Source organism: Sphaeramia orbicularis, chromosome 9, assembly GCF_902148855.1.
Source record: "Sphaeramia orbicularis chromosome 9, fSphaOr1.1, whole genome shotgun sequence".
Taxonomy (NCBI): Eukaryota; Metazoa; Chordata; class Actinopteri; order Kurtiformes; family Apogonidae; genus Sphaeramia; species Sphaeramia orbicularis.
The window spans coordinates 55,850,061-55,864,049 of NC_043965.1; the positions used below are offsets into that span (position 1 = coordinate 55,850,061).

Consider the following 13,989-nt stretch of genomic DNA (forward strand, 5'->3'; position numbering starts at 1 on the left):
GATCTGTAGCCAGAGCATCCAGCTGTCTTCAAAATATGGCTTGTACTTAAAATGATATGCCGTTTGTGTTATTTTTGAGGGCATTTTCATGAAGTGTACTCAAGTTTGTATCCGAGCACACTGGACCCCAAAGTCCGCTTAATTTTATCCATGTGAATGCAAACGTTCTGTGCTCCAGCACTGTACCCAAGTCCAGTTGAGAAGGTAGTCCTGGGTCTGGACTGCCCAGACTCCAGTACGGTACGGTGACGTGTGTGGCACGGACTCGCCTTCTCAAACGAACCACTCAGTGATGTGTCAGGGACAACGAAGGTTCTTCTCTTTGCCTCAAACAGGATAACAGATAAGTAAGGGTTTGTCTTCTTCTGACTTCTGCGTTTGTAGGATAACAACAGAATTCCTTCCACACTGCCACCTACTGTTCCAGCCCTGTAACACCCATTTGAATTCGGACACAGGCCGCAGTATGTGGGTGTGAACACATCTGCGGGGAAGGTGTGAACATATTCAAGTACAGTACGGACTCGAGTACACTGTGTGAAAACGCCCTGTTTCAGATACACTTTGATACACAACATTGTCAGTTTTGTCTGAAAGAGCCACCTGATGCAAATCCAGACAAATACAGCATATATTTAAAGTGAAGACTAAGATATCTTTTTGTTTTGTTCCCAACAGTGTGGCAGCACTCCTGTTGTCCAAACTGGAGGCATGAAGGTGCAGCCTCTGTGTTTTACTGATTAGCATACCATGGGGTGGAGGAACCAAGAATGACATGTGTTCTAGATTGATGCTGTTACAGTGTTGGGGGGGGCTGTCATACTAATTATAGACACCGTCTGTCATCAAGATCCTATTACTGACAAGCTCAAACAACCCCAAGGACCAAACTGATGAAAAACGGACTTCTAAAATTCAGTGCTACATAGTGCTTAGTCTTCTCATTTTTGCTCATATGTATTAAGACTGAAGTGACTTTACATGGGTTTCAAACACTATTAATTAATTTCTCCTTTCCATTTCCTCTGTTTGTCCTTCTGATGTTTATTCTGTACTCACCAGACTGTCTGGGGTGCACTGATTACAACACTGGCCGACCACGGGTCTGAACAGGCCCAGGCGGGGAGGCACTATCTTCATCTTCTTCTTGAACTTCACCCCCCATGACCCCTGGCAAAAAGGGAAGGAAACAATTATACAAACGAGATGGCACCCAAATTTTTCAGTGATTGTAAAAAATGTTTTTTGTCTATGGTTGAGATGTCTTCTATTATAACTGTTTGGGGGCTAATTTGTATACAACTCACCGATTTAGATTATCCAAAGCCAAAAACCTCTGCGTAACTAAAGCAGTGGCCATTGTGATTGACAGGTGAGTAGCATCAGTATCTGCTATGCTGTTTGTACTTTACAAGTGTGAGCCTGGCCAACAAAATCAGACATTCAGATCTCATGTTTCCTTTATTTTTCTCTGCTACAGCTGTGTTCAAAGAGTTGCACTAACAAAACGCTGAGAGGATTCTGTCGTGATGTTTACTGGAGCTTGTTGCAGTAACTGGTGTAGCTCAGCTGTACAAGCTGATGTTAGCATTAATGTGTATTAAATAATAGGGTGTGTCAGTTCACCTGCTAACTGGCTAACGCAGCCATAATTAGCGTGTGTAAAATTTTCCCCATAGTATATGCCAATATTGATTAAGGAGCTGAAATGACTTGATCAACGTGATGTCATGACTCGCATAAATATACACGCCACTTTTAATTGGCGTGTTATCGGTACGCATTGTAAGCTTTCCACATATATGCTCATGCCGCATTAAATACCACACATGGAGGGTTAGGGTTAGGCTTATGTGAACCAGAGATCTAAATTGAAACGCGATCAAACGGCATTAAATAACACACGAAAGGTCGAAAATGCTTATGTATAACACACCAAATAACATTAGAACTAGAATACAAGGCCATTTCATGAGATCAGTCTCATTTGATGGTGTTTATTATTCAACTGGCAGTGGGTGTGGTCAGTGTTTGCAGTACGTTCTGGTTTTCTCCCTCACTCCTCTCTAATTCAACCCACTTGCTTCACTTGTTCACATAAAAAACAAATCAAAAATCAAAAAGGTGACACACATAGCATGCATCTCTAGTCTTCAAAACTGCAGTTCACAAACCAGTGGGTGAAGGCTTGTTTTATAAACAGCCTACACCTTTGACTAGCTGCTGTTCAGCATGGACAGTGTATGAGTCTGGGCTGATTCTGTCTTGAACATCTTGTGTTTTATAATTTTATAATTGTTGTATGTCTTTTTTACTCATGTTTGCTGTGGTACTTCATTGTTATTGTTGTATGTGTCATGCTGCTGCTACACTGTAATTTCCCAGTATCTATCTATCTATCTATCTATCTATGATACTAGTGACCACAGTCACACCAGGCAAGCTGTAATTCAAGCATTTTGCCCTATCCTGTCCAGTAGCATCATCAGCTCCCCTTTTCATGTGACGTGTTTTTTGTGTGTCAGAATGTTGGGAGGTTATTTCTGACACTTTGACAAACTGGTGTGAACTGGGACCACTTTCATTTTAAAATGCTGTTTCAATATGAAAAGACACTGGTGTAGATGTAGCCAAATATTCCTGTAGTGTTGCATGTTGTTTTAAATTTCATTATTCCATGGAAGAAAGCAACAAGTAGTGTAAACATCAATACCTGGGCCTATGGGACGGAGCATAAAGACCAGCAATATTAGGCATAAACTCCTCTTCGACACAAAGAAATGGTCTGACTGAGTAGTGATACTAACTCAGAGAGGTCACTGCTGCACAATCCCTCTATCATTTATAATTGATTACGCTGCATGGATGGATGTGTGTGTGCTGCTTTTGCTTAAAAGTACATTTTAGTAAGAGTTCAGACTGATTATCCAGTTCAGATGAGTTGGATTAATGAATTGCCTAAAATCAATGAGACTTTCTTCTGGTTGAACAATAATAATGGATTTCAGGGAACACAGCAGTTGACTGCATCAATGTCTAGTATAGGAAGGTCAATTTAAAGACAAAACTGTAATGACTAAGGATTGATCAAACTATCAGTAATTTAAAAGCCTGTACTAGTAGTTCAAAAGCAGTAGACCAGAGAGTTACAAAATGTGAACAGCACAAGACGGTGAAGTAACACCAGGAACATCACAGCACTTTCCAAGAAGTACAATCAGACATAAGATAAGGCGTCTTTGAACACATGAAAGTCCAGAAATGGCCAATTCATTTTATCCAGTCAGTGTGGGTTTCACATTATGATTTTGCAACTGCACTAAAGACCTTTCCTTGATATACTTCGATCCTGTCATTAGAGGTCCACAAAACCTTTCCTCCAACAGAGGCACACACACCTGTGTAAAGACAGACCTGACTGGGTGTGAAATGCCCTCAAAATACAGTATAAAAGTCAAATGAAGACATTTCACCATTCAAAAACTTAACACTGAAAATAATGAACTTCACTCTAACGAGCAAATCATTTTTCCAGCAAGTCAGCGACAGAAGTTGAAACAAACTCATCTTTGTGATCCAATCTCCTTTTTCATCTATGTGTTTTAGGTCATTTTGTAGCTAAGGTCTAACATTGTTCTTTTTGTCTATTGTTTGAGGATGGATAGAGAGAGAGAGAGAAGAGAGAGACACAGACAGACAGACAGACAGACAGACAGACAGACAGACAGACAGACAGATAGACAGATAGACAGATAGATAGATAGATAGATAGATAGATAGATAGATAGATAGATAGATAGATAGATAGATAGATAGATAGATAGATGATATGGAACACTGCACACGTTGGGCTTATTTTTTCTCTGTCTTTATTCCATCATGTTGGCTGAAATGACTCATGTTGGGAAGGTCCGCTATGACAGAAAAATAAAATTGTTTCCTAATCCTAAACCCCACGTTCTTTCAGATGCATTAAAATCAAAGTCATAAGTGTGTTTGACTGTTGAAAGTGTAAGGCTCATAGAGTACAGAGATTTGTGTTAAAATGTAGGAGGGTAAAGTAAAAAGCTGTCCGAAAAATAACCACCCAAGTAAAGCACAGACACATGAATACTCTAAATACATAAATGAAGTATTTGTACTTTGTTAAATCCCACCTCTGCCTGTCATCAACACCTACATGTCTCATTTTACTTGACAATGACTAGTTTGTAGGAAGAATTGCATCTGACAATTTACTGCTCCAGTACTGCACGAATATGGAAGAACATCAGTACACAAGTTGTCCTGAGAATCTTCATTTGGAAAAAAATACTTGACTCCTGATCGACAATAATTTCGATTGGTGTTTGCTGTGCATATCGATCCTGCATGTCATCCAAACTGCATCTGAGACCTGTTAAATACGAGTAAATCACGTCTCCTCAGACTTCTACTGCACATTAATTGGACAAGGAAAACTGTGTGGGCTTAACTTTTGTATTAAACAGCAAAAACCCTGCACCATGATGTGTTTAAGTTAATTACTTGTCATTGCACATCCCGTGATGACGCTACTGCGCAGGCGTATGTTGGAATAGGAATGTTAAAACAATAGTGAGTGTAGCACTGCATTTGTTGCTGTGCCATTGATTCTGTAGAAAGCTATTTCCATTTGAATACAAAAACTGAATGAACAGATTTATATTCTGCCGCAGTAGTTTCTTTATCTTCAGTTGGCATCCTCTCATCTTCTCTGAAAATACTTTCAAAGTTTCAGCAGTTTTGTTTTCTCTAGCCAGCTTTGTCAGAGCATGTTTCTGTACTAAATCTCCTCCTCTTCCAACTTGCTATGTTTTTTAAATATATATTCTATGCTACTTGGCTCACTTTGTTGTCACACTAGAAATGAACCATCGTTTGTGTGAACTGCTGTTTCCACTTTTTTTTAATCAGTTGAAGTCTGTATTTTGTGTCTTCTGGGCTTTTCCACAACACTGGACGCCAGCTGCTATAAAACAGAAAAAAGTAGTCTGTTCAGAGCTACTGTCAAACCACAGTGGACCTGGTCCTTCTGGAAATACAAAGGCTTATTCTGAGATTAGAAACCAATGAAACTGCATAACCTGGCCAATGGTTCCACACAAAATATTTCACTGGATCTCCTTTAGCTTCGGTTCCAGGGAACATTCCCTGCAGCATCGTTTATGCGACAATATTTATCCAATGTTACATTTATTTTCATCTAAGCTTGCATTATTTTAGCATCAAGATCTTGTATTGATGATGGAGAGACACACCACTGTATGACGCGTTCTCCATCACATCCCAAAGACGTTCAGTGGGGTTCAGGTCTGAGCTTTGTATAGTGACCAGTCCACATGTGAAAATGAACCACTCTTTCACCAGCCTCCAGAACTCTAGCATTGTCCAAAAGTTTATGCTCTCTATTACACTGATGGTTGTTTCAGAAATGAGAAGCTACTCACAGCAACAGTTAGAGTTACAAAACTTGTTGCAGCTGAAATAAATTAATCACGCCATAGTTATCTGGTGAAAGAATGTGAACCATCTGCTTTGTTTAATCCAGGTGGGGACTTTTCTGAGATCCTGTTTAGTCCACCTCTTAAAACTCTTACAAACTACACCTTTAAAAACCAAGAAACCAAGAATGAGCAAAAACTTGTGATGCTACAGTTATGGCCCGTTCCAAAGTGCTGGGAGGTAGGGAATTCATGAGAACTGATACTCACGATACCATTCAATACTATGATGAATAAAAAAACGTCGATATTAATTTTTTAAGAAACGGAAAACACGATGCCTGTGTAAGAATCGGTACCATCAGTAGGCTACTACTCTTCCAGAATTGATGGGGTCAGTACGCGCCAACAGTACACATGCAACAGGTACAGCAACTCCTGAAAGAATGTCAACAGCTGCAGCAAATGCTCCGCCTCCTCTAATGGACAACAAAGGACCAAAAGTCATGTGTGGAAGTATTTCAGGTAGACAACGTGGTTACTGACACACGTAAGCCACTGTGTCAACGCTGCCACAGAAATAAAATGGGGGGAGGGGTACCATGAACCTGCCAAAGCCCCTTCGAGACAGGCATCCAGATCTGTTTAAAGAATTCAAGGTGAGTTCTGTTATTCATCATTAAACATCTGACATGTGATACCATCAGGGCTCGACACTGGCACTGGTCCGATGGCCCAGTGCAGTCTTTACAGCCTGGCCCGTTCGGGAAACCGCCAATACGAAATATTGACAACAAGGAACTATACCAGCGGTCACTAACAGGTGGACCGTGGTCCAGGTCCGGACCCTGAAGCCATCCCATATGGACCTGGACCAACAGCTGGTGGTGGAGCGCTTCTATTTTAACCAGCGCTGCTTACAGTAGAGTAGAAGAGGAAACGCACAGACCAACTGCATGTATGTAGAATCATCCCACATGATACCACTCAGCCAATCACGTCTGTGCATTCAAAGCAGGAAACTGTGACTGACAGTGCAGACAGATGAGAGAGTTAGGGGCAATAGCAAAATTCATTTATATGCAAATACTTAAATAAAGTATTTCTTGTTTAAGTTTATGGGTTCTTATGATTCTTTTTTTACCGTGGTATCGACTTTGGTATCGAGAATTGTGTGACTTTAGTGGTATCGGTATCAACAGCTGAATTTTTGGTATTGTGACATCCCTACCTGGAGTTAACTACATCCCACCTTAAAGTATTCCACACAATCCATGCTGAATGTAAACAACAAATATGGAGGACCGCAGATCTAAGTTCCTATTTGCTTTCTTACTGCAGAGGCATTTTGACTGTCAACAGAACAGCATTCTAACACAAATGAGATGGAAGAGGCCAAATGAGCTAATTATACATTGTGAAGTTTTTTTGCTCCGCCATTGTTGTATTGATGTCACGTTGTTGATTTGCGGTGAGGTGGGGGTAGTTCCATCTGGCCCCACTTTGCAACTCGGACCTCCGGCTTTGACGGGTGTTCCAATGCATTTTACCGAGTTGGACGTAGGGATGTAACGATATGAAAATTTCATATCACGGTTATTGTGACCAAAATTATCATGGTTATCGTTATTATCGCTGTATTGTTGAAATTGTGCTCAAAATGTTCAAAAAGTACTGATACACAACCTGACAGAATTTAACCAAGTTGTATTTTGAAAAAAAAACAACAACAACAACAAAAAAAACCAAATAAAATAATAGGTACAATGTACCTTCTGAGCCTATTTTGTCCGTTTTTCAGTCGTTTTGATTTTGCCTTTATATACTATATAAACAAATGTTTACTACACCCATGTTTGGGATCTGTTTTTTCAGCACAACTTCATTTGTATCAACTCTATCATTTTTTTCACTTTAACCTGCTATAAAAACACAAAAGGACAAAAAACACAAAAAAAATCTAAAATCCAATATGAAACATGTATATAATTTATTGCATAAATAACACACAGATGCTTAATGAACCTTTTCAAAGACTTAAAAGTGAATATTGGTTCCAAATATTAGGTATAGAAAATTAAAATTGTAATAAATTGAAACTATACTAAAATATTTGACATAAAAGCAGATCTTTACACAGGCGTTCTTTCTCCTAAAAGTGCGGTAATCAAACACGGTTATCATGATAATTAGAATTTAAACAGTAATACTAACCGTCTGCAATTTTACTGCGGTTTATCATTATACCGATAATTGTTACATCCAAAGTTGGACGTCTGAAACTTCCCACCTCCCAGCACTTTGGAACAGGCCATGTACTGTATGCTAGCAGTAACTTACAAAAACTCCTTCCACTTTGCTAACTAAACTCTACTCCTTGCTAACACATTCAGCTGTATTTAAAAAACAGGACCAATGGCCCTGTAGCTTACCGGCCAAATTAAAAGCTTTGGGAAATGTATCCAGATGCCATTTATTATCACCCAGTTATGCGTATTTATTCTATTACAGAAATAGCCCATGTTTTGGTCATATTCCAATCAGATTTGTAAAAAATTCAAATTCCAACTTGATATCATTGATACTTACTGATTCAATCCACTTCCTATCTCTTATAATGGGAACATTTGTCAAAGTTGCACCAAATCCAGAATCAGATCCAGATCAAAATAATTTCAATACCTTGTGTTGACATCATCATACAGAAGCTGTATACCAAGTTTGAAGTTGGTCAGAACTGTAGTTTCGGAGAAGAAGGCCATTGAAATTTTTGTAACGGACGACAGACGACAACAACACCGACAGACGCCACATGACGACAATAGCTTATGGCCTGTTGGCCGGTAAGCTAAAAACAGCAGTGCCACGTCTGCATTCTGTACATCACCCAAATTAGCTGGTTAGCTGACAGAGTTCAAAAAGAAATGGAAGCTTCAGTGGGTGATATTTAGTGACATCTTGCGATAAAGCTGTAGAATACTCTGGACCACTGGGCAACAACTGTGGCAAACTGGAATGATTAAATGAAGATAAAGTTCTGTTAACAGGCTAGGATGTACTTATGCAATAGTAAACTTACTGAAAATGTGAAAAACAAAAGGTTTGTTCATGTAACTAAATCAAGCAGCACTGTCTGTCAAGAGAAAAACCTTTCATTTACTTGACAGACTGTGGACATCTCATTTTCCACAGTTAGGTGTGAAAGTACGTCAGGACTTACAGTCTGATATTAGGGTAGTTTGGGATGTAAATGGCACTGAGAGGCATTTTTCACATTTCAACTGATTTTCACGTCACTCTTGTTGCCTAGTGTTAAGGCTGAGACTGCATAAAAATGGTAATATGTGGAAAATATTGTGATGCCCTCTGTTGGGTAAGCTCAGGTGTGACATCATAACCAGCATATTTATAGAAAAAGATTAAAAACATGGGGTTTTGTACGGAACAAAGCATGTGAGATTAGTGCACATGGAGATAACTGTAGGAGAAAGCCATGCAGGCGGTGGTCTTACAGCAGGTCTGTTCTGTTTCACTGATGAAAGGAGCCCGTCTTTGTTCAGCTGGTCCAGCATCTCCTGCACCGTGGTGAGTCCCTGCAGCTATCTGTCCAGAAGCCTATCACTGTGAACATTAGGGGAAAAGAACACAGTCTAATGTTAAAACACTCCATTCACATTGTGATGAGTAAGAAGCAATGGGTTTGTGCACATGCAGGAGTGGATGGGATGCAGTTTTTATGAGCTTTAAAATACTAAAACAATTGTGTAAATTGCCAGAGGACGATGTTCTGTTAAAAAGGATTTATCTTTCCAATTACAGAAAATAAACAGAGACATGCTCACATAATCTCACCATTACAAAAACCTCATTTTGTCCTCTGCTTCTTGGCAGCGGAGTGTTGGCAGGACCCACCCATTTATCACCTGGTGCCCATAGCTCCGGTTTCACCCACCTAACCAGCACTTCTTCCCCTTCACCATAACAAAACCTCTAAATCTTCAGCTTCCCTTTCTTCTTTCAATTTAGAGCAAAGTAGTTTCCTGCAGCTCCTTTCTTTGTGTTTGTCTCCTGGACTAGAGTGGTGAACTTTAGTTAACCCATGTCTGTATGCAAAAGGACCAGATCCAGCCAAAGTGAACTTCAAAAATGAAAGTTCCACCTATCATTTCTCAAACAGGCTCATTTTTTAGCTTAAGAACCATATTTTATGGAACTGTTTACAAAATTTCAGTATCACTTGTAGGAAAAAAAAGATATAATAATGGATTAGATTTTATATAGCGCTTTTCTAGACACCAAAAGCACTTTACATTATTGGTCCATTATTCATTCGCTCTCACATTCTCCCTCTGGTGGTGGTAAACTACATCTGTATCCACAGCTGCCCTGGGGCAGACTGACAACTCCCTCCGACCACCACCAAACATTCATACACCAGTGTGAGTGGCACTGGAGGCAAGGAGGGTGAAGTGTCTTGCCCAAGGACACAACGGACCAACTAGGATAGAGCAGATTCGAACCGCCAACCCTTCGGTTATTGGACGACCCGCTCTACCACCTGAGCCATGACCGCCCCTCACAAACAACTCAAATACACTATATATCCAATAGTATTCCCTCACCTACCTTGACTCCCATATGAATGTCAGGTCCATCCCATTCCTAGTCTATGGGTTCAGTCTGACGTGGCTCCACCCTTTGCAGCTCTAACAGCTTCAACTCTTCTGGGAAGGCTGTCCACAAGGTTTAGGAGTGTGTTCATGGGAATTTTGGACCATTCTTCCAGAAGCACATTTGTGAGGTCACACACTGATGTTGGACCGAAGGCCTGGCTCTCAGTCTGCGCTCTAATTCATCCAAAGGTGTTCTATGGGGTTGAGGTCAGGACTGTGTGCAGGCCAGTCCAGTTCATCCACACCAGACTCTGTCCTCCATGTCCAAATGGACCTTGCTTTGTGCACTGGTGCACAGTCATGTTGGAAGAGGAAGGGGCCGGCTCCAAACTGTTCCCACAAAGTTGGGAGCATGGAATTGTCCAAAATCTCTTGCCTCAGCATACCAAGAGATGTGGTTTTGCTTCAGACCAAGGTTATTATCCTGAACGAAAACTAACAAAATGACGAAAACTAGAATTGTAACAACATTTTCGTTAACTGAAATAAATAAAAACTATAATTAAAAGAAAAAAGAAAAAAAACTAACTGAACCTGTATTGCGTGCTTATAAAACTAACTAAAACATATAAAAATTATGGATAAAATTCCCTTCATTTTCGTCTTTGTCAAAGTCAGATTGATATGAAATCGATTTATTTTGCTCTAGAAATTTTAACTGCTGGCACCATACGGAACTTCACGGTCCGTCACTTGTGTTCACTTGTGGTTTCCAGTCGTCTTCTGGTCCCCACTCTACCTGGAAACATGGAGACTAAAGTTGGGAGAAAGCAGCAGAGTCCTGTCTGGGATTTATTTGAATATGATGGCGAAGAAGATAAAAAATATGAAAAAACTAAAACTAAACTAAAACTAAGCATTTAGAAAACAATGAAAACTAATAAAAACTAGCAAACCTGCTCTAAAAACTAATTAAAATGAACTGAATTAGAGAAAAAAAAAAAGTCAAACTAAATAAAACTAAACTATAATGAAAAATCCAAAACTATTATAACCTTGCTTCAGACTTGGTATTGCTTCAGCACACCAAGACATTTTGGACAATTCCATGCTCCCAACTTTGTGGGAACAGTTTGGAGCCGGCCCCTTCCTCTTCCAACATGACTGTGCATCAGTGCACAAAGCAAGGTCCATTTGGACATGGAGGACAGAGTCTGGTGTGGATGAACTGGACTGGCCTGCACACAGTCCTGACCTCAACCCCATAGAACACCTTTGGATGAATTAGAGCGCAGACTGAGAGCCAGGCCTTCTGTCCAACATCAGTGTGTGACCTCACAAATGCACTTCTGGAAGAATGGTCCAAAATTCCCATGAACACACTCCTAAACCTTGTGGACAGCCTTCCCAGAAGAGTTGAAGCTGTTAGAGCTGCAAAGGGTGGAGCCACGTCAGACTAAACCCTATGGATTAAAGAATGGAATGGCACTAAAGTTTATATGTGAGTCAAGGCAGGTGAGCGAATACTTTTGGCAATATAAGTAAGTAAGTAAGTAAGTAAATTTTATTTATAGAGCACTTTTCACAGACAGAGTCACAAAGTGCTTTATCAATTCAAATCAGAATCAAATCAAGTTTACAGAGACCCAACAGAATCCTCCTGGAGCAAACACTTGTGATTGGTGACAGTGGCGAGGAAAAACTTCCATTTAACAGCAGAAACATCGAGCAGACCCAGACTCCTGAAGGATGGACGTCTGCCTTGACCAGTTGGGGTTAAAGACAGAGAGAGAAAGAGAGAGAGTAAAGGAGGAGAAAAGAGAGAGTGATAGAGATATAGAGAGACTGGGGGGGAGGGGGGGACGACACATGGAGTACGTTATGATGAATAGAGTGTAATCAGTTTGTGGTGGCCCTGGGTCAGGTGGGAGACTAAAAAGCCTTTTTGAACAGGAGGGTTTGGAGGTGTTTTTTAAAGCTCTCTACAGAGTCCATGGACCGTAGGTGTGGAGGCAGGTCATTCCATAGACGTGGTGCCACAGCTTTGAAAGACCTGTCACCGCATATAGTGTATATAAACCAGCTAACCAGCAGTAAACCAGACAGAAACATATATAAATCAGATTGAAACATATATAAACCACTTACAAACATATACAGCCCAGTCCATCAGCAGTAAACCACACCTTAGCAGATCTCTCATGTCTTAATCATCTCCAGTTCCATTATTAGCCACCTTTGCTACAGTTCAGTTCAGCTAGCTGTAGCTGGTAACATCAAAGGTTTTTTAACATTATAAAGTCACATATCTCTATAATTGGATTATTTTTGTGCCTCCTCTTTTCTCTGCTTCTAAACTGTGCAGCTAAGGGCTTGAAAGGCCTTTTCATGGTGATAAATGGTGTAACCTTTACCTGCATACTCGGCAGAACACCTGTGTGATGCTGTCTGTCACCTCCGCTCTGTCTCTGTCACTCACGCGCACACACAGTGAACACCGGGTCTGGGAGAGTCCACTTGAGAAATTACAGGGGGGGGGGTTGTTTTTTTGTTTTTCTCATTTCTTTATTTTTAAGACAGCTCATGAGAAATTATCACGTTGTCAGTATTATTATTTCTTTATTTATTATAATTATTACTATTATATATATTTTTTTCTTTTCTTTTTTTGCTTACCAGTGGCGCCCCCTCCAACCGCATATATGGCCTATGCCACGAGGGCCCTGTGTTCGTACATACGTCATTAAAGGCAGGGTGACAGCCTACGTCATGGCCTCAGACTGTCTAACCCACAGGTGTCAAACATGCGGTCCGGGGGCCAAATGCGGCCCACCAAAGGGTCCACTTCGGCCCCTGGGATGTTTTTGCCAAGTGCAAAAATTCCAGTCTTGAATTGAATTAAGCAAAAAAAAAATGTGCTCGAATTAAGGAAAAACTCTTGAATTAAGCCAAAAAAAATAAAAATAAAAATCTTCAATCAAGTAAAAAAAAATCTTCAATTAAGCAAAAAAAAAATCTCAAATTTAGCAAAAAAAAAAAAAAAAACTTGAATTAAGCCAAAAAAAAAATCTTCAATTAAGTGAAAAAAAAAAAACTTTAATTAAGCCAAAAAAAAAAAAAAATCTTCAACTAAGTAAAAAAATCTTGAATTAAGCAAAAAAAATCTTGTGCAAAAAAAAATAACATTAAATTATGAAAATATTTACATTTACAAACTATCCTGTAACACTAAAATGTGAATAACCTGAACAATTATGAACAACCTGAAATGTCTAAAGAAAATTCAGCACAATTTAAGCAATTTTTCCGCCTGCTCCTCAGTGTTTAGTTTCTTTGTAGATCTGATCCATAATGCACATGTAGAAATGATAAGATGAGGCAGAATATTGTTAAAATTGCACTAACACTAAATTTTCTTATATTTTTAAATTTAAATTTCCGTTTTTTCTGTTTTTTTTTTTTTTTGGGATAGTTTATAAAAGCAAGTAATTTTCATAATTTAATGGGGTTTTTTACACTAAAACAAAGACAAAAATTTGGAGTTGTCATTATGTATAGGTTATTGCGTTATTATTTTTCTGGTTCGGCCCACTTCAGATCAAATTTAGCTGAATATGGCCCCTGAACTAAAATGAGTTTGACACCCCTGGTCTAACCCTTATCAACAGGCCCTCCTTACCTGGAAATGACGTCATACACCCAACTTCTGCCCACACAAAACCATCATATGGAATAATGGAGACATTACTATTGGGAGGAAATCTATTTTCAAGACAAAGTGGGTTGATAAAGGTATCATATATGTATGTGATCTCTTTGATGCCAGTGGACTATTGCTCAGTTACGATAGATTATTCAGACTAAAGCATTTTCTGTAACAAGCAAGGAATTCAATTCAGTGATGAAGGCTGTCC

The 13,989-nt window shown here is 39.6% G+C and overlaps 1 protein-coding gene across 1 annotated transcript in view; it reads right to left on the reverse strand.

The window, feature by feature from the left end:
- The window catches only part of gpat2 (glycerol-3-phosphate acyltransferase 2, mitochondrial), a 130,159-nt gene extending 121,084 nt beyond the window's left edge, over positions 1-9,075 (reverse strand). Inside the window, exons 1-2 of the mRNA XM_030143266.1 lie at positions 8,975-9,075; positions 1,060-1,170 (exon numbers count right to left, since the gene is read on the reverse strand). Coding sequence (XP_029999126.1) covers positions 1,060-1,170; positions 8,975-9,034 — 171 coding nt within the window. The 5' untranslated portion in view covers positions 9,035-9,075. The remainder of the gene's footprint in view (positions 1-1,059; positions 1,171-8,974) is intronic.
- Between the last annotated feature and the right edge of the window lie 4,914 nt (positions 9,076-13,989).